The sequence below is a fragment of the Lissotriton vulgaris genome, chromosome 12 (assembly GCF_964263255.1).
Source record: "Lissotriton vulgaris chromosome 12, aLisVul1.2, whole genome shotgun sequence".
Taxonomy (NCBI): domain Eukaryota; kingdom Metazoa; phylum Chordata; class Amphibia; order Caudata; family Salamandridae; genus Lissotriton; species Lissotriton vulgaris.
Window position 1 is genome coordinate 78,886,106 of NC_141700.1, and position 21,732 is coordinate 78,907,837.

Sequence of the window (21,732 nt, forward strand, 5' to 3'; positions counted from 1 at the left end):
ACTTGAACCGACTGACCGCGAAGGGAAGGGAGGAAGGCCTGGAGTGTCAAACGTATCGCCCGCAATTCCAGAAGGTTGATGTGCAGCAACCTTTCCTCTGGAGACCAAAGACCCTTGACCTCCAGATTCCCCAGATGAGCACCCCACCCTAGAGTGGATGCACCAGTTATCACTGTGGCCACCGATGGAGGCAGTTGAAAAGGCTTTCCTTGAGACAGGTTGCCTTCCACTCCCCACCAAGCCAGATCTGCTGCAGTTTCTCTGGAGATCCTCACAGACTCCCTGAGATCTCTGTTGTGCTGATACCACTGCCTGCGGAGGCACCACTGGAGCACCTCCATGTGCCAGCGTGCATGGTTGACCAACAGAATGCAGGAAGCCATCAGACCGAGCAGGCGAAGGACCTTCAGGACTAGAACGACCGCTCCATTGTGAAATAAAGGAATTAACTCCTGTATGTCGCAAATCCTTTGAGGTGGAGGGAATGCACGACACACAGTTGTGTCCAGTACCGCACCTATGAACAGGTTGCGCTGGGAAGGCACCAGGTGAGATTTGGGTACATTTATCGAAAAACCCAACCTGTGAAACAACTGAGTTGTTTCTTGCAAATGAGGGAGCACTATCTCTGGGGATTCGGCTTTGATCAGCCAATCGTCCAGATACGGGAATACCGGTATCCCCGATCTTCTGAGATGTGCTGCCACCACAGCCATCACCTTGGTGAAAACTCGAGGTGCAGTAGTAAGACCAAACGGTAGGACCACAAACTGGTAGTGCTGTAAACCCATCGTAAAACAGAGATTCTTCCTGTGAGACTGAAGAATAGGGATGTGAAAATATGCATCCTGCAAATCTATTGACACCATCCAGTCTTCTTCCATCAGCGCCTTGAAGAACCTGTGCAAGGGTGAGCATCTTGAACTTCTCCTGTTTCAGGTAAAGGTTCAAGATCCAGGAATGGACGAAGCCTGCCATCCTTCTTGGGTATCAGGAAATACCGGGAGTAGCATCCCTGACCCCTTTCCTGCTCTGGAACCAACTCTATCGCACCCTTTCTTAACAGTGTCTGGACTTCCTCCTGCAGGAGTAACAGGTGTTCCTCCGTGCAAAAACCTTGGCAAGGAGGGTAATTTGGAGGGAATTCCCGAAAGGGAAGAGCATACCCATTTTTTACGAGATTGAGAACCCAAAGATCTGATGTAACCAATTCCCAATCCCGTAGAAAATAGGTAAGCCGACCCCCTACCGGACCCCCATGATCCTGAATGGCAGATCTAGGGCTGCTTTTCTGTGGCTGGGGGGTTGGAAGAGGTGGAGGAGGAGGAGGCCTGACATCCTCGAGGACGAGCTTTTTGCTTACCCCTGTAAGACCTGTACAGGGGGGTTTGCTGCTGCTGCTGTTGACCTTGTCGGTAGGGGCGAAAGTAAGAACGTCCAAACCCTCTATACCTTTTGGTAGATGAACCCCTGGTCTGCAGCCCCAAAGATTTGGCAGTAGCCCTACTGTCCGTAAATCTCTCTAAGGCGACGTCAGCTTTTTTTCCAAAAAAGTCCAATACCGTCAAAAGGCAGATCCAATAATGCGGCCTGAACGTCCGCCGAAAAGTCTGATGACTTCAGCCAGGCAGATCTCCTAGAGGCAACAGCGGTTCCCATGATGCGAGCAACCGAATCAGCAGTGTCCAGCCCACTCTGGATCACCTGGCGTGCAGCCGCCTGTGCATCAGTCAACACTTCCTCAAAATCCTTCTTGTTGTATTTTAGGAGCCAACAGACGCAGCAAATCCATAAAGGCATGAATGTATCTCCCCATAAGGCAAGTGGCATTGGTTGACTTTAAAGCCAAACTTGCTGAAGAAAAGGACTTCTTAGCAGTCTGGTCCTGTTTCTTGGCATCCTTATCCCCTGGCACTTGAGGAAATGCGCCCACATTCTTTTTTAGAACAGGCTGCCTGAATAACAAGACTTTCAGGCGAAGGATGCGACATTAAAAATTCAGGGACTCCAGGTGCAACTCTATACCACCTTGCAACACTTTTAGACACTGCAGGAGCTGTTAGAGGCTTGTTCCAAACCTACGAAATAGGCTCAGTTAAAGCCTCATTAAAAGGGAGCAATGGCTCAATTACAGAACTTGGGGAATGGAGAACCTCAGTCAGAAGATTAGATTTAAATTCAACCGTAGGGAGCGTTAAATTCAAAAGTTCTGCAGCCTTCCTCATGACCATGTGGTATGGCTTAACATCCTTTAAAGGGGCATCAGATGGCAGCTCCCATTCAGTGCAAAGCTCCAGGCCAATAGCCTCTGCTAGATCTTCAAAAACAATCATCTTGAAGCTCACCTTCCTCCATCTCAGCCTCAGCCTCCCTATATCTTTGTTCTTCAAAGAGGCGCTGAGCATCCCTCCTAGATCTCTCCTTCAACAGCCACGCCGTTGAATCCGTGAACGACTCAGACGGAGCCGGGATCGACTCCGAAGGCCCAGGGCGCTGTTCCCAGGCCTTGACCTTACGGTGAGAATGGCGCTTTATAAAAACTTTTGACATTGACATGTTCAGGAGGTCGACTCGGAGCAGGCAACGTTGGTATTGGCGTTGACGACCTCGGTGGAGCCGAGTACTGCCAAGGCTGCGTCGGAGCCAGCATGAAAGGCATAAAGGGAGCTGGAGCATAGGAGTGGGGAACTCCTAAATTAAACGCCAGAGGACCCATAGGGCCCGAAGGTGCACCAGAAGGGTACCATGCTCTGGAAAAGACACCATACATAGCATTTAAAAATGCCGAAGGGTCTTGACCTGGGGTCGGGAAAGGAGGGTGAGAACCCTCAGACTGACTTTTCACAGGCTCCGGATTTGCCTCTTCTTCCACAGGTACTGAACCCTCATCCAAAGGGACCTCTTCATCCTCTCGAGCTGGGGACGGCACCGGAGATGGATTCGGAACCGGAGTTGGTGAATGAGCTCGCGACTCCAAAGGTGAAGACTCACCTTCTGCATCCAAGACTTCCGGCGATGGAGACACAAAATCCTTCCATGCTTCCTCTTAGGCGACTTCGGTCTCGAGTCCGAATTCTTACCGGAGTGATTCGAAACACATGCCTTTGTTTCTTATGTTTTTTCTTCGACTTCGAAGCATGATCAGATGAAGACTTCGAAGGCAACGCCGTACGGGATCTTGACCTCTACCTTCTTGAACGTGATCTCGGAGTCTTCTTTTCTTTACTACCTCTCAACTTCACCATCAGCAGCTTGGTCTCCCTCTCACGAAGCGCCTTCGGGTTAATTTTTCTACACGAAGAGCAGCCGTCGACATCATGGTCCGAACTCAGGCACCAGATACAATCCTCGTGCTGGTCTGTGATAGACATGATCTTGCCGCACTCTCTACAAGGCTTGAACCCGGTCTTCTTAGTCGACATCACTAGAGACACAAAGAAGCAGGAAAATTGAGAAAACAGTAACAAAGTTACCAACAGCTACAGAGATTCCCCGAAACCGTTAGCGTCGACGACACGGAAAGAAGGGAACGGATGTCATCACGCCGGCGTGGTCCTGTTATGGTGTCGGTGACGTCAGCGGAGTCGCTTGCGATGCCGTGCCTCTATGACGTCGTCCACGTCGGCGTGAAGCTACAAAAAGAATTTCCGAATGTTGCTGACGCAAGGGGGATATTCACAAGGTGAGGAATCCACTGGCAGATTTATCTATCAGAACATTCACATATGTAAAAACCAGGGCTTCGGAAAAATGTGCAGAAAATGTCCAAAGTGGAAGAGGCAACAATTTCTCTACATTACACAATTATAGCTCAAAGACTTGTTGGTATAAACAGGAGTTTACACTCATTTAAAATGACACTAATTTAAAATGCAATATCTCACATTTTGTAAATTACATTTTGTTAAACTGAAGAACTGTAGGGGAGAGTTTCAGAAAGAGTGGGTCCCTGCTTGAGTAAGGTTAATAGCAGCAGGCAAAATCTCAGAATACTGCCACCACATTTCACGTAAATATGCCAACCTTTCGGTCCCTTAGTGCAAAACTTATACTTTTAACTAATTTGGGCTCAGAATGAGAAAGAGAGCATTTGTTTCCTTATGCAATACTGTTTGCTTACAAATTGGTGTTCTACCAGTGCAAAAAATACTTTCAAGGCAAAAACAGGGCCAAGAGGTCTTATTCAAACCATAAACAAACGCAAGTTCTTGTTTTTCTTTTACTTTGTACATTTGTCTGTTTTCTATGCACCATTATGACACAAATTGTGTTGTTCTTTATTACAGGTTTAGGCTGATAATACCTGGAACCACTGAGACATACCATCCTAGAACTGAATGTCTATGAAGGACCTGTTGATACACACACAACTATTTAGAATCAACTAGGACACATCTACAAGCAATTTTTGAAACTTTTGTTCTGTAGTAGGGGATCTCTGTGTATAGTCATAATCTAGTGAATAGTCCCGCCCATGTGCGTGGACCCGGCAGCAATCAAAAATAATCTCTTCAGCTGTCTTCATTGCAGTCATGCATAGACACTTAAGAGAAAATTATAGACAATAATGCAGCCTATACCTAACAAGGCTACACTGTCCAGTACTTCAACTAGAAATGCCAAGGATATAACACCAATAACACATTCAGCACAATCTATCAAGTTTCACCCACAGAGAAACTTTCCTCCCCTCACCAAATCCTTGGAATGATAGAGAGGAAGGCAAGGACAGACACGCCTCCATAGGCTGCCATTATGTGTCTGGAAAAGAGATACCGTGCCTTTAAGGAACTCGCTGGAGACCCTCGGTATCCCAGCATGCTCTGCCCCTTCCTTTTACTTTAAGTTCTTTTTTCCGGCTCCTGCTAGCAGGACCCTGGAGCATTGAGCTCTCCCTTTTTGGGTAATTTGTTAACTTTTTGGCACTTTTAAAGTGTTAAGAGTGTGTTCACTCGACGTGTTTTTGCCTCTTCACTTTTTTGGTGATTTGGCCACTCGTATCAAATATGCCTGCCTTATTTGAGAAATGTCCAGAGTGTGCCAGGAAGAAGGCAAGATCTGATCCACACAGGGTCTGTATCCTGTGTCTCCCTTCTTCTCATGTTCCTGGGACTTGTGAGATCTGCCTTCAGTTTTCAAGTAGGATCCTGAAGGACAGAGAGAAGATCAGGCTCCAAGGACTGGAGCAAAGAAGACAGCAAGGTCAAGGTGGGTCTGGGCAGGAAGGGGCTTCTTCCTCTGCCCGTGCTGAGGCCTCTGGGGGCTTCCCAGTAAGAAGAAGGCCAGAAAACACCACCGGTCTGTCGACGTCTATACCCTCGACGTCGAGAGGAATGACCACGGTCTGCTCCCAGTCTCCCAGGGCTCTGGGTCGAAGCGACGTCGAGGGGATTGACGTAGAGACCTTCGACGAGGTAGTCGTCGAGAATGGATTCATCGTCGAGTCATCATCGACGTCGAGAGGGTTCGAGACGCAGGCGGTAGACGTCGAGGCACCGCCGTCTGTTGACGTCGAGAAGAAGATAGGCGTCGAGAAGGAAGTCGTCGGCGTCGAGAAGGAGATCATAGTCGACGCTGAAACGGCGCTCAGCCTCAAGGAGGAGAGCATCGCCCTCCAGGAGAGGTTCCAAGGCCAGGACTGTGTCTTCGCTCACCACAAGTCCACGGTCGCGACGGCGCCCTAGCTCGACTACCAGGGGTACGGTCTCTAGGTCCCCCCCCCCCCCTTCAGGTCAGGCGAAGAGAAGGAAGAGAGGGGGGGGGGGTGGGGGGGGGGGGAAGAGGCTCGGGGCACTCACAAGTTTATTCCCCCGCCAAGCCAAGGTAGCCTACACCGCCTCCATTACATAAAGACCCTCCTCCACGTAATCCGCCGCCTGTTCCTCCTCATAGTCCTCCACCTCCTACTCCACCACCTCTGCCGAGGTCCACCTCGTTACCACATCTTCCGACACCACCTACGGGATCACCGCAACCTAGGCTCCCGTTTAGACCTCCACAGCGCCCTCCGCTGCGGCCCGTGGAACGTCCGAGGCCGCGGAGGTCGAGATCTCGCTCCAGACAGAGGGATAGATCCAGGAGTCGCCGTCGCTCTTCTACAAGATCCAGACAGCGCCACAGGAGGGACAGGTTGAGGTCCCGCTACACAGATAGCTCTAGTGTCAGGTACTATTTTCCTACCCTGACGGATTCCCCTCGGACGAGGGTATCTCCAGTAGACGACATAGTGTCCTTCCAGGATGTGTTGCTATGAGGAGCGGCTAAACTGGGCATCACGCTCACTATGCCCGCGCCTCTGACATCCTTCATCTTCGAAACGCTGCACAAGAAGCAGTTGTCTCGTCCTTTGCTGCCCTTGGTGCCTGGGCTAGAAGAGCCGGCCATGGAGCTGTTACTCACGCCTGCGTCTACGAAATCGGCACCTTCAGGGCTGCAGAAGAAATATAAGGCTTCTGACTCGGATCCAGCATTTCTTCGGGTGGATCCCACCCCTGACTCGGTGATCGTGACTTTGGCAAGAAAACAACACGCCACCACCCCGTCATCAACAGTGCCTCCTGACAAGGAGAGCCGCTGGATGGATTCGGCAGGCAGGAAGGTTTGCGGGACAGCCTCCACATCGATGAAGGCCGCGAGTGCCTCAGCCCTGTTGGGACGTTACGATCGGGCTCTGTGGGAGTCCCTCCAACAGTTTATGGAACACCTTCCCCGGGAGAAGAGGGAAGATTTCCAAGAGATCCTCGCTGAAGGGCTGCTGGTTTCCAACCAGGTAATAAGTTCGGCTGCAGATTCTTCCCTCTTGGCAGCCCACGGGTACTGCCATGGGGTCAACCTGAGGCGCCACTCCTGGCTGAGTCTTACATCCTTGAAGCCCGAGGCAGAGCAGAGGGTTGCTAACCTACCCTTTTCGGGCGAGACCCTCTTTGGGAAACATGCGGATGACGAGATGGCCCGCATGAAGGCGGAGGCGCAAACCCTGACAGCTGTCGGGTTGGAAAAGCCTAAGGAACAGAAAAAGACCTTCCGCCCGTTCCAGTGGCGGTACGGGGCACAAGGCAGAGGGCAAGGTCGACAGGCTGGACAGCAACATCAGCAGCAACAGTTCGGCGCTTTTGGAACGGTTTCCGCTGGGAGGGGCCGAGGTGGTAAACAGTCTTCCGCCGCGACCAAAGGCCCGGCTGGGTCTAGGCCCTGAGCTGTTACTTCCCCTTCATCCGTTACCCGCTCCAGTGGGGGGGAAGCATTCAACATTACCTGGCAGAGTGGAGAAACATTACTCAGGACAAGTGGGTGCTGAATATTGTTTGCAATGGATACAGTCTTCGTTTCACCAGCCCGCCTTCAGCGATTCCACCAGTTGGCTCGCAGTTCCAACTGCGCGAGCTCCAGGCGAACGCCGATACCCTGTTAAGAAAAAGGGCAATAGAAGACGTCCCTCTGTCTCAAAGGGGAAAGGGTCTTTACTCACGCTTCTTCCTAGTACAGAACAAGGACAAGAACGAGTTCAGGCCCATTCTGGATTTGCTACAAGCAAACAAGTGGATTCGCAGGGAATTGTTTCGCATGCTGTCTTTGCACCAAATATATCCTCAGATGAAGAGGGGAGACTGGCTGTGTGCGATAGATCTGCAAGATGCGTACTTCCATGTGCCCATTGCACGGAAACATCGGAAGTTCCTGCGGTTCCTTGTTGGCGCCAATCACTATCAATACACCGTACTAACGTTTGGACTGAAGTCTGCATCCAGGACTTTTTCGAAATGCATGGCTGTGGTAGCAGCACACCTGGGAAAGAACAAGGTGTTTGTCTACCCGTACCTGGACGAATGGTTGATCAAGGCCACTACCTTCCAGGAAGCACAATTGCACTTCAACAAGACGGCCGTCCTGTTGAACCGTCTGGGGTTGCACATAAATCTGTCCAAGTCTGTCCCGATTCCTGTACAGTGCCTGCAGTACTTGGGAGCCTCCATCAATACGCTGTCGGCAAGCGTGTCTCCTTCGGAGGAGATGCTTATCCTTCCTTCGGAAGGCTCAGGCTCTCATAGCTGCTCCATCTACAACAGTGAGGACGGTGTCTTCTCTACTGGGATCAATGGCCTCTTGTGTCTTCCTCACTCCGCACGCACGCCTACACATGAGGCCGCTACAGCAATGTTTGGAGGACCAGTGGGGCCAGAGGAAAGGGTGTTGGGACGACCTGATTCAGTGGTCTCTTCACGCCCAACAGTCCCTGAGATGGTGGTGCTCTGCAGAGAATCTCCTGAGAGACATGGACATCCTGACTCAGACTATCGTGACTGATTAGTCTCTCCTGGGATGGGGAGCGCATTCAGACCATCTACAGATCCAGGGAACGTGGTCTCCACCAAGTCCACGTATCAACTTCCTGGAACTCAGAGATGTTCACTTGGCACTGAAGGCCTTTCAGCCGTCCTTCCAGACCAACTCCTTGCTTGTGCAGACGAACAATACGACCACAATGTATTACCTCAACAAGCAGGGTGGCTCGAGATCGCGCACACTGTCACAGGAAGCGCAGGCGATCTGGCACTGGCTGCTAGCCAGAGGATTGACGATAACGGCAACTCATCTGCCAGGTGTGCAGAATATTCAGGCGGATGCCCTCAGCAGGTTGCTTCACGAAAACCACGAGTGGGTCATAAACGACGAAGTGCTCGACGACATCTTCACCATCTGGGGCACTCCAGACGTGGATCTATTCGCCACCATAGAAAACAGCAAATGCTGCGGCTTCGCCGCGAGGTATTACCAGCCGGGGACGCTCTCCAGCGGTGCTCATCAAGCTGGCCCGATCCCGGGCGCGGATGATCCTCATTGCGCCGGAATGGCCCAGACAGTGGTGGTTCACGGACCTGCTTCACCGGTCGATCCTACCTCATCGGCGGCTGCCGTGTCGGCCGGACCTTCTCACGAAGTTCCGGGGACAGATGGTGCACCCCAAGCCCTCATCGTTGAGTTTGGCGGCATGGCTCCTGAGATAGTGCAATATGGCCACTTGAATCTTCCTGAGGATTGCATGGACATATTGAAGGAGGCTAAGAGGCCATCCACTAGGACCGCTTATGCTTACAAATGGAAGAGATTCTGCATCTGATGCATGTCTAAGAACTATGATCCGACGACCTGCAAGGAGGATGTTATCCTTCCATACCTTCTGCATCTAGGTCAGTCTGGCCTTAATTTTCATTCTATTAAGGTTCAGCTAGCTACATTGACTGCTTACAGAAAAGGCCCTTCACAGACATCCTTCTTCCAGATTCCTGTGATTAAGGATTTTTTGGAAGGGTTGAAGGTGTTCCCTCCTGTTCGGCTTCCTTCGCCTTCTTGGGAACTGAACGTGGTGCTGTCCAGGCTGATGAAGGAATCCTTCGAGCCTATTCATAAGGCTTCGTTGCAGCACCTGTCTTGGAAGGCGGCGTTCCTGGTGGCCATTACATCGGCCCGCAGGGTGAGTGAAATTCAGGCATTGTGTTGCCAGGAACCTTATACTGTATTTCATGCTCCTAAGGTTGTAATGCGTACTCACCCTAAGTTCCTTCCCAAGGTGATTTCTGATTTTCATGTGAATCAGACTATAATTCTACCAAAGTTTTTCCAGAATCCTTCCACTCCAACGGAACGGTTTCTTCATTCCTTGGATGTTAGGAGGGTGTTGAAATTCTATCTGGATAAGACCAAGGATATCCATAGATCCGACCAGCTGTTTGTCAACTATGGGTCGGTTAGGACTGGTCTGGCTACTTCGAAACAGTCCATATCTAGGTGGATTGTGTCATGTATCCAGCTCTGTTATCAGATAGCGAATAAGACCTTAGGGGGTAAACCTAAGGCTCATTCTACCAGGGGCAAAGCAGCTGCAACAGCTTTGCTTCGAAATGTTCCCATTGCAGAGATCTGCAGGGCGGCCACTTGGAAGTCGGTCCACACCTTTGCTAAGCACTATTGTCTGGACTCGGATGCCAGAGCAGGTGCTCAGGTTGGGCAGGCTTCGCTGCGGAATTTGTTCGCACAATAGGGGTGTTGTATATATTTCTCCACCGCCCGGTTGTTTTTGGATGGGCTTGCCATTCTATTCACTAGATTATGACTATACACAGAGATCCCCTACTACAGAAGGAGTAGTTTCTTACCTGTAACTCCAGTTCTGTAGTAGGGGTATCTCTGTTATAGTCATAAGCGCCCGCCCTCCTCCCCGGTGGAGAAAATGGTATGGTAATGTATGCTACAGGCCTTACTTTATGCACCTTCAAAAAGAACTGAAAGTAAAAGGAAGGGGCTGAGCATGCTGGGATACCGAGGGTCTCCAGAGAGTTCCTTAAAGGCACGGTATCCCTTTTTCAGACACATAATGGCAGCCTATGGAGCCTTGTCTGTCCTTGCCTTCCTCTCGATCATTCCAAGGATTTGGTGAGGAGAGGAAAGTTTCTCTGTGGGTGAAACTTGATAGATTGTGCTGAATGTGTTATTGGTGTTATATCCTTGGCATTTCTAGTTGAAGTACTGGACAGTGTAGCCTTGTAGGTATAGGCTGCATTATTGTCTTTAATTTTCTCTTACGTGTCTATGCAGGACTGCAATGAAGACAGCTTAAGAGATTATTTTTGATTGCTCCGGGGTCCACGCACATGGGCGGGACTATTCACTAGATTATGACTGTAACAGAGATACCCCTACTGCAGAACTGGAGTTACAGGTAAGAAACTACTCCTTCAAAGTAATCGGACGGAATGAAGCAAGAGTAATTGACTGTCAACTGTATGCCTAGAGGGAGAGTAGAGTAGTCCCCGGCCCAGGACTTGTATGCGAAGGATTATAAAAAGTTATTCACAGTTGGTCCCTTAGCAGAGATGCCATCCATTGGCGACTATTTCCTGCCACTAAAGTACATATTATATATTGTATCCCATGATTTGCACTGCCTACAAGAAAAGCAAAACACGATCATGCTTCAGTGCAGAAATACAAGCGTAGTTAAAAAAAATGACCAACCTTTGCATTATGTCAATTCAGAATAACAGGCCATGTTGAGAATTACAAGGTCCGCAGTAAGACTATGCCTCTGTATGCTCAGTGGAGTTTTTGGCGGCGGAAAGGGGGGGGGGGGGGGGGGGGGGGAGGGGTGAATAAGAAATTAAGGGGATTGTGGATGGAAATCAGACCTGGCCCTAATGATCCCCCACATAATTCTTAATTTCTCAGGGTTCACTCTGTATTCCCACACCCCTAGTGTTAACCGAGCTACTGTTAACCCAAGGGGTGATAAAATCACAAAATCAACCCGTCTATCCTCTCTGGGCACTCGTAAAGAAGCCCAAAGCATGGGTTTACACATTCAGGACCACAGACACAGGGGCTTTCTTTGCCTCAATCCTCCCAGAAGATCTAAATGCCGCGAGATTCTATGGAACATGGCCAGATTCATTTACCAAAGTAAGGAGCATGCATCTGAACCAATCATTCAATCAAAACAGGGGATACTCTGAATTGCCCACTAAATTAGAATCTTACGGTCCCAATCACAAACCAGGTCCATTTTCAAAACCCAGCCAAAAGGATTCTCGCTGCGCGAACACTGCTGCGCAGTGTATCGCTAGGCGCAAGACCTAAAAAGATTAAAAGGAGTAGAAAGGAAACCGCATCCACCAACAATCAAGAATAGGAAGCAGTTCGGCACGCATCCCACCAGCGCTGGTCAAGGACGCGTTGATGGCCCTAGAACGACTTCTGTTAGATCTTCCCCAGGGTACACTAGTTATTGGTGGTGACTTTAACAGGAAGATGAACGATCCGTTAGACAGGCATCCCCAATGCAGCTTCAAAACGCAGGTTTCCGACCTTCTGGACTTTACTCAGGCAATAGGCCTAGAGGACCTATGGTGGACATTTCACCCGGACACTTACTATTTCACACACTATTCCAATGCACACAATAGTATGTCCCGCATGGAGTATTTTTTTCTGTCCCACGGCGGACATTGGTTTCTTCCACAACCCAAAGGGACTTCCTCGGGGTATCTTGGAACATTCTCTGCTTACTGTCGAGCTTACCTACCACCGACAAGTGACCCGAGGACCCATAGTAATCAATTAGTGGCTCCTGAAAATCCCTGACATTAAAGACAACCTGCTTGAACATACCGAATATTATTTTGCTGAAAATCTCGGATCGGTCCAATCAGCAGTCACGATCTGGGCAGCGTATAAAGCAGTTATCAAGGTAAAGGCGCTGGCTCTTAAATACGGCTATCAACACAAACAGAACGAGATATTGATTCAGACCGAAACTGATTTGCTCCGCCTGGAGTCAGACCTTAATGCAAACTCATCCTATGAGACGGCTAACCGTCTCAGATCTAAACAAAGTAATACAAGGCATTGGCCTTGGAAAAGGCTCAAGCTAAACTGTTACAAACTCGCCATAGAGTCTATGAACTGGGAGATGGGGCGGGTAAAATGCTTGCTTGGCTAGGGCGACGCGAACAGGGCTCTAGATGGGTTCGGCTGCTGATCCGTCCCGATGCCTCAAACGTCACTGACTCACAGGATATAGCTGAGGCCTTTGTAGACCACTTAGAGCAGGTCTACTCCTCTAGGGTATACGGCAGACGAATCCCGACTACTTTTGGAGGATATGCATTTACCCACTCTTTCTGACACAGATAGGGACGAGTTGGACACATCTCACAGTTGAGGAGATTAGGAACGCTCTTTTTGCTATAAAATCGGGCAAGGCTATGGGACCTAATGGCGTCCCAATTGAATTCCTTAAGGGGATGGCCCAGGAGGTAATCCCTCATTTGAAGGCTATTTTTTTGAGGAAAGCCTTGATCGCAGCAGTCTGCCACTGGACCAGCGGCTGGCCTTCATAGCTGCAATCCATAAACCTAACAAATTGCCCACTGACTGCGGCTCCTATAGGCCGATCTCTCTTATAAACGCTGAAGTCAAGATTTTGGCCAAACTCCTGGCTACCAGACTTCTTACAGCCCTCCCCTCCCTAGTTCATGATGACCAATCAGGATTCCTTCCAGGCCGAAACACTGCCCTAAACCTCCGCAGATTACACAACGTTCTTGGCAGGCAGCCCTACATACAAGAGGATGCCGCAATTTTGTCCCTCGATGCCACACTAGCATTTGATTCTATAGAGTGGTACTACCTTTTTGAGGTCCTGAGACGCTTTGGCCCTAATTTCATTCAATGGGTCCGATTGCTCTACACTGATTTGTTGGGCCAGGTGCGAGTCAATGCCCACACCTCCAGACAATTTCAGCTACACAGAGGGACCAGACAAGGTTGTCCCCTCTCCCCACTTTTGTTTGCACTTACCCTAGAACCCTTAGCCCACTGGATCTGGTCTGATGCCTCCATCAGGGGGGCTTCGGTGGAACGATGACACGATTGACAAAATCTCCTTATATGCCGATGATATCCTGGTTTATGTTTCTTCTCCCAGATCCTCCATTAACAGTTTATTGCATGTCATCACCAATTTTGGTAAATATTCTGTTTTTTCAATCAATTGGGCCAAATGGGTTCTGTATTGTTTACATGGCCCTCCGCCCGCCCTTCCTAGGGGGTTTTCAATTGCCATAGCCAAGGACGGGTTTAAGTATCTTGGCGTTTTTGATACTCCGGATCCCAAACTCTTCTATGACCGTAACCTGAAAGGCCCACTACAGAGACTCTATAGTGACATATCTCACAGGCGTGCACTACCTTTGTCCCTCCCAGCCAGAGCGGCTCTTTTCAAGATGTTGGCACTCCCGCGTTTTTTATATGTTCTTCAAAATTGCCCATTTATGATTGCGGATTCCTATTTCCGTGCGCTGGAAGGAGATAGATCTACGGCTCCTCTTATGGGATGGTAAGGCGCCCCGAATTGCTCTCCATAAACTTACTCAGGGGTGGTAGGATGGGGGCATCGCCCTGCCAAATATGCGCCTCAATTATTGGGCCTATCAACTGGTGGCCACCAACTCTTGGATTCATGGGTCGCTTACGACCCGGCTTTTCACTTGGAACGTTACCAGACAGGACTGGACGGGAAGGGTACCTGGGTGCCTTGTATGGTAAATTCCCTCTGGGTCAATACGTAGGGCCCATGTCACACACAATAGCTATTTGGCACGTGCTACCAAGAGCCTGGGATGGTCTAAAGTGTTTACTAAAGCAACCCCGCTCTGAGCCTCACAGAAGCTAGGCTCGCTTTGTCACCATAAAGGGTTCGACAAATGGGACATGATCGGCATCTCCACTCTGGGGTGACTTGCTCCACAAGGGGAAACTACTGACTTTTACTGACCTCCAGCAGCGTCACGCTCTTGCCCAGAGCAAGGCCTTCAGATACCTCCAAATTAAACATGCTGTCCTCACGAACGGGTCCGACCTTTCCTCCCTTCCAGAGGCCTCACCTCTCGAGGATAGGCTACTTTCGGAGCCTCTCCAGACAAAGGCAATATCTTGCTAGTACCGTAAATTATGCAACCACATGCCCGACTCCTTCCAGTCCCTACGAGACAAGTGGCAAGGTGAAGTAGGACACCTAGAAGATGACGAATGGCGATCGGCACTGATGTCCCCCAGAGAAACGGCGATTAATCACAGTTTCAGGTTGATTCAACTGAAAGTCCTACACAGAGCCTATATGTCTGCTCCTCTCCTGGCCAGAATTGGTAGGCGCCCTGACGATGTGTGTCTCCATGGCTGTGGCCTTACTGGCTCCTTCTATCATGTGTTGTGGGAATGTCCTATAATTCAACAGCTCTGGGAAAGGGCGACCCGCAAAGTGACAGAGGCAGTAGGGAAACCCATCCCTCTTTCCCCTAAAGAAGGGATCCTTAACATTTGGGGTGCTACGGACTTCACAGAAGTAGAGCTCCAGTGGGTGGCCCTGGGTTTTCTGCTGGTGAAACGTGCAGTGTCAATGCAGTGGGGTGCCCCGCAGAGGCCTCTCCTGGTGGGGTGGGTGGCTGATATGGACAGATGCATGCTGGCTGAGAAATCTGTATTTAACATCAGGGGATGCCCCAGAAAATGGGACAAAAAGTGGGGACAATGGAATGTATATAGAGGTGAGATCTGTACTTCCCCCACTGTCGATATGGCTATGGATAAGGCTGGACCTCGACGTCGTAATGATCCTTGATGTATTATTCTCTCTGTTTTTCCCATTATGTCTGATTCTGTATTGCATGGAATGATTATTGGATGATGACTCTGCTTCTGTTTTTCAATAAAATATTTAATCAAAAAAAAAATAGGAAGCAGTTTTCTTGCTGAAGCAAACATTTGCAAACTAGCTTTCTCAGCCAAAAATGTTTAAATTATTTTTACTTGCGAAGGGCCTCTTCTAATTTTCATGAGTTCAGCTAAACACCTGCTTGTTCTCTTGGTGAGGATTTAGTTGTGTATTAGAAACGAAGACCTGTGTGTGAAGCAGAGTATATGTTTGAATCTTTTGCTCTGATGGGAAGATTATAGCTCCACTGGTCACCTACTTTGGATGCGATTTTTGGTAAAATCTGTGATTCATAGACTATTTATTTTTGTTATGAAACCCTTTTTTTTTTATTAAAAACTAAACATGAGACAAGGTGTTCAACAGTTCACATACCTTGTGATTCTGAAGGAGTCTGGAACAGATAATGTATGAGGCCCTGTGCTTTCACTCATTCCATATAGTTCATATACAGGAATGTTGAGACTTAAGAAAAATTCTAACGTGTCCTTGGTGATAGGAGCAGCACCCGTATAACATTTTGTGCATCGATCCAATCCCAGCGCCTTGCGAACTTTCTTGAACACCAGCTTGTTTGCTACACGAAACGTAACTGGGTCAGCAGCAGCCCTTCAAAGAAAAGAAGTATTTAACTGGTTAGTATGATTTAAAATAAATTAACTCTGCTTACCAATGTTCTCAAATCATTGTCTCCAAACTTATTTAGACAGGACGCCTCAGTAAGCAAAGCATTTTCCCAATTTGTGTCCCCCATTTTGAACATACACTGAAAAGTAATCATGGCGCAGAAAACATTCATTCTTTAGACACAAGTATTGAACATTTTGTTTTCAAATACATTTTGACCACAAGTGTGATGGCACTGAATACCATGATTTCCTCTGAACTTGTAACAAGCATACAGTTTCAGCTAAATAAATGCAACCATCTCTCTGACTCACTGGTGGAAATTTAAAGAGTATCTGTTACACATGAGACTGATAGCCAACAGTCCCATACAGATATCGGTAAAGAGCAAACAGCTATTTGTAGGTGGTGCAGCACTCTTTTAACAAGAGATGAGGTGAGTGGGCAGATGGAAAGAACTAATTTGTAAATTGTCTCACTTACTTTTGGGCCTGATTTCGATGTCGGATGGACCCGAGTCAGTCCGATATCGATCCAGTACGGAGACCAGCCGACCTAGAGTCAGAGGTCCCAACCCAGCAATTACACAGTGTTCGGTTGCACTCCTATTCTTTACAATGGGAGCATGTTTTCCAACCGGCTAGCATGCTCCCATTGTACAGAGAAGAGGCAGGCACCTCAAGGTGCCGGCCACGGGGTGCAGGGATCACCAGGGGGGGCACCATAGGAGGCCGAGCACTGAAGGCCATGCCCCCATGAGGTACCTGTTGGGGGCTCCCAAAGTTGACTTCCGACAGCCTTTTTGTGTCTGAAAGGGCGGCACAGAAAGGCTGTCGGAATCCAACATTGTAATCCCTCGGGCAGAAAGAGACACCCTTGGGATTACTAGAGGCTTTCCGAATGGCAGACGGGCTCTCAGAGCCCGTCGGAAGCCATTTGGAAATACAGTACGGATTCCTTTCCAACTGACTCCATCCAAATGGGTCAGTCAGAAATGAATGCAAACAGCTGATTATGATGCCGCAGGAATGGCTCCGACCAAGGGTCGGAGCCGTTTACTACAGCATCGTAATTGGCTCCTTAGTGGAAATTATGGCCCTCAGTATTTTAATAGTGCCTCAATACACTTTGTGTTAAAACTGTTCTAAATGAAATAACACAAAAATGAAAATTTCTTTTGCCACTTGACACCAATTTTTCCCCCCTCTTCACTTAAACTGTGCATACATTTTTTCCTGAAATTAATCTTTTCCAGGGAGCCAATAGACCGCATTAATTTCTGGATCTGATTAAAATGGGGGCATGCTATGACGTTCATATCACCCCATTGTGATACTACCTCCAGAGGCACGACATAGGGCACCTTTTAACCTGACTGGTATTTTGAGATTGTTAACATTTGAAACCCTATGCGTTTTTCCTTCCACTCAGCTTGTATATGTGTGTGGTTTTCTCACATTAAGCTGCAGGTTGATGGGGTTATGTACGGCCATTAGTATTTGGCTTTCGTCTCAAATACCACGCTGACCATTTCAGTGAGGAGAGGACATGCTTGTTCTTTGTCAAAAAAAACTAGGGAATTACGTGACTGACTTAACTTGCCAGTTTCCATGTATTGTTTTGAGAAATTGCAAATTCGTATCACTGTAAGTCAAGTAACACCATAACTTCAAAATAAGGCATACAAGTAGAGTACTTCTAAAGTAAATAAACCTGGCCTTTTACACCTCTACGTTGACATTAGGTTATTATATAGCCTAATTTTGGTTAATTAAAAATACAGCTTAAATTGTAGGTTTTAGAGCAGACTTTGCTTAGATTCTCTGTACATTGTTCTTGAATTTAAACTGCTTTTTAAAAGGCTTCCTACACAGAGTTTATCTGCAGAGTAGTGGAGTGTACCATAGAGGCTTTGTAGTGTAATTTTAGACAATTTTTTTTTTTGCATGGGAGACTGCAGATCATATTATTCAGTCACTCACATTTTGTAATTTATACCAGATTATAGTACATTTCCACAGAGCCTCTTTAATTTTCTTCCACCTACCCATTCATCCGCTTGAGATTGGTTTGTAAGCCAACATCTTTTGCCCATGCTGCAACCTTTTTTCTGATTGTTGAGGATTTTGCACCCACAGCTTTCATTTTCTCCTGCATCTTCTCCCAGACACGAGGAACGCCCATAAAGGCTGTCGGCCTCACTTCTCGGAGGGTATTTACCAAAGAACCCTAGGAGGTAAAAATACATGAAATTAAAATTGATTGTAAAATGTAATCTGTACCAAAAGTGCATAGCATACTAAGGCTTTGAAGTTTTCAATCTTTTCTTTGCTGAACTCTGTTAAATTGTGTAAAGTGATGGGACCAGTATAAAGCTTACAAGTAACAAGTGTACCTAAAGCCTAGACCTTGATTCAGAAGGGGCATGAGGGAGAGGATTTTGCAGTGATCTGCTCAGAGATCAGAATTCAAAACCTTTTGGAAAACACTGCATCTTGGCAGCTCGTAGGAGACTGACATTTCAGATGGATAGGTGGGAGTCTGTCTTCTAAAGCATGCACTTTTGAAACCTATGCATCTGAAGTCCCTCCTGAATAGTGGATCCTATGAGCTGGAATAATGGTCAACTTCTGTTTTTTAATGTTGTCTTAGACTTCACAAGATGTTTGCCGCTTGAGGGTAATGCCTCACTGCTGGCCCTTGATGTCAGTTTTATTATTGAGTCATCTACTTGAGTAGACAAAGGATTTTCTGCCTTCTCAGATGTGCCGTCACCATTGCGAGCTACTTTGAGAAAGTGCAAGGAGCAGACTTCAGGCAAAATGCAAGAACCTTGAATTGAAAAGGGTTCTGGTCTACCACAAACTACATCAATCTTTTTTATATTTAGGACTGGAATGTGAAACTCCGGCATCCTGCAAATCTAGGTCACACAATCAGTTCCCCGATGTAATTGGTGGTAAATTTGGTGAAACACCACCATTCTGATTTTCCTCTTCCTTGATCCATTTGTTAGTCAGTCTGGGATAGAGAATGGTTGAACCCTCCCTCCTCCATCCAATCTTAAAGCCAGAAAATACCAGGAATGGATCCCTTTTCCTACTTGGTGGTTCTAGGCATCTTCCACTGTCTGCTTCTGGATTAAGGTGTTAACTTCTTCCCAAAGTAGCCCTTGATGTAGGATTTCTTCAATGGTACAACAGACAGACGACAAGAGTATCTGGGCTGGTAACCTGGTCTCCATTACTTTAAGTGTGGGCTTTGAGGCCACTAAACAGTTTGATCCCTCTGCTGAAAAGCATGTCTGTCAAAAGGCTGCAATCCATTTGATAGTTTTCCTTCCTTTCCAATCCCACCGGTTTCAAGATATCCAGTTTTGTTTTCATATGAGCCTTCTTATGGTCGCCGTGTGAGGTGAATAGAGAACTGCCTGAGAAAGTAAGATTTAGAATCCTCTGCTGATCTTCTTGTTTTATTCAGGCCAGTTAATCTCAGCTAAGAACTACCTCAGACAAATACCATGACAGTAACAATGAGCAGAAAGATAAGTGGAAATCTGCTGCAGCACTTATTGCTTAGTTCGAGACTAGCGTATCCGCTTGAAAATTTCTTGTAAGTCTTGCCAGTCTTCCTTTGGCAATTTGTCAACAGAGCTATGCCAAGAGGACCATGAAGAACTATCATACCGGCTTAAGACGGCTGTTGCGCTAGCTGTTATGCTAGCTGCCAATGTTCCACATATTTTACTACCTGCTGTGGCCATGCATTTACTCCTTGTCAGGAGGAACAGTAGAGGAAGGTGCAACTGCATTAGATTAGATTTTCATGCCACTGATACTATCACCAAATCGGAGGGAAGACAAATCTCTCCAAAGCGATTTGGGAATTAAGTTTAACTAATACAGGCAGATGGTTTGCTTTCGTAACTGAAGGAGATATCTGCAGTTCACAAAATTGGCTTTGCACAAGTCTTTACTTGCATTGAGGTTTCTGTATAAAAACATCTAGTCCTGTCAACAGCAAGTGATTTGTCTTCATCAACTCCCTTCTTGATCTGGAAATGGTTAGGGGCTTAACACTGATCATTATATTTTGGAATACAAAATAAAATGTATACTACTTTTCTGGGATTATGTTTGGAGAGCTGTGACTAGTACACAGGTGCGGCACAAGCCTGGCTAAACGTTTAAGAATTGTAAACAGTCGGAAATAGTCACCTGTTGTCTGGGTAGAAACTTGCTGGTGTAGGTTTACAACTATTAAGATCTGGTCATTAGTGTGCAAGTAAGGTTTTATGTATGTAAATAGTTTACCTTCAGGGCGTCTGGATCAGCGAAGTATGTCAGTCCCCCATATTTCATAGGCAGCCAGATATCTATCATCTGTGCTGCAATGTGGCTAAGAGGTAAGTAGCTGACCACAATCTCTTGTTGATCATGGGCTTCCCGAAGACAGACACTTTTACCAGCAGCAGCTGCCGTCCACGTAACCTAAATCAGTAACAAAATTTACACTTGTTCACAAAGTCTAAACTTTTATATTCACAATACAAATTTGCAAATACTTAACAGTCTATTTCACATATCCAAAAAAGACATAAAATGCGGTTTTCTTTTCTATTACATTTTAAAAAGGATGTAATCAGAATAATATACAAACTTGACAAATAATACCATACAATTTAGCAAGCTCAGGACTTTGAATGCACACCACTGAAGTGGACTTAAGAATGTAAAAAATATCGAATCAAATCCTTTCTGCTTCTAGGTGCCAAATGCCTGAAAATACGTTTTAGGATTAGTTTGTCCTTGTATTAATTGGAAAACCAATAAAGAATCTGGTTAGAATCTAGGCATGTTTAGGCCACTATCACTGGGAACTATTCTGAAAATAAGACACCAGCATCTGGACGGTCATAATGATAATTTATGCAAGACAAACACCCCTTTTTAAGGTAGATAGATGCACCAGAGGCAAATTATGTTACTTGCTAATAATCTGGTGGTTTAGAAAGAAGCTTATCATTCGCAGCCTAAAAACAAATCTGTGCTTGGAAAATTTTCAGCAGCTTGGAAGAAATGATCCATGCCTCAAGCCTTCTGTGTTTTTGGAAAATAGGTAAGGAGAAAACATTTTCTTTCTTCCTCTGGTACTTCTCCTCTGCAACCTTCATGTTGGCTTCTAGTTTTAATCAAAGCGATGGCACCCTCCAAGTGGACTCCACTGGCAACATTTCTGGCTGCTAAACTGGCATAAACACAAGAGGTCTACCGGGATAATCTAACTTGTCTTCCTTTACCACAGCTTATGTCTCATATTCCACTGGTTCAAAGTCCCCACATTATATAATTCTCTTCCGTAAGATCTTTTAGTTTAAGACTGCTGAATAATTAGCAACTCCCATTAGTAAATGACTTGTGATAACTTATTTCCCCATTCGCTATAAAAGTGTGTTGCTGTGCCTATGTAGCGGCAATTGGGTGCCAAGGTAGCAGTAAGGAACCATACTGTGTTTTAAATGGCTTCAAATGACACTGAGACTTAAGTGCTGCAGAGATTTTGAGAAACATACCGAGAGGTGTATTTGTATGATCGCCATCTATACATAGATACTAATATGCACGGAGGTCTGCAGCGATAGGGCAAGTATAGCTTACAGTTACGACCCTTATTGGTCCTGGTGCAATTTTTGGAAGGAATCAGGCACCCGTACATCTAGCACAGCTGTAGGCTTAACCCACCAAGACATTGACAAAGCACACCGAAAATGGTTATCCATTTAATAAAACGATCATAGAGAAGTAGAGGAGCATACATTCAAGTAGATAAGTCGCCCTCTT

General features: G+C 47.0%; 1 protein-coding gene across 2 annotated transcripts in view; it reads right to left on the reverse strand.

Moving 5' to 3' along the window:
- The window catches only part of ACSBG2 (acyl-CoA synthetase bubblegum family member 2), a 91,451-nt gene that overhangs the window by 28,228 nt on the left and 41,491 nt on the right, over nt 1-21,732 (reverse strand). For both annotated transcript variants that reach the window (XM_086947226.1, XM_086947225.1), the window contains exons 9-11: nt 20,206-20,382; nt 17,940-18,121; nt 15,641-15,874 (exon numbers count right to left, since the gene is read on the reverse strand). In XM_086947226.1, coding sequence (XP_086803352.1) covers nt 15,641-15,874; nt 17,940-18,121; nt 20,206-20,382 — 593 coding nt within the window. The remainder of the gene's footprint in view (nt 1-15,640; nt 15,875-17,939; nt 18,122-20,205; nt 20,383-21,732) is intronic.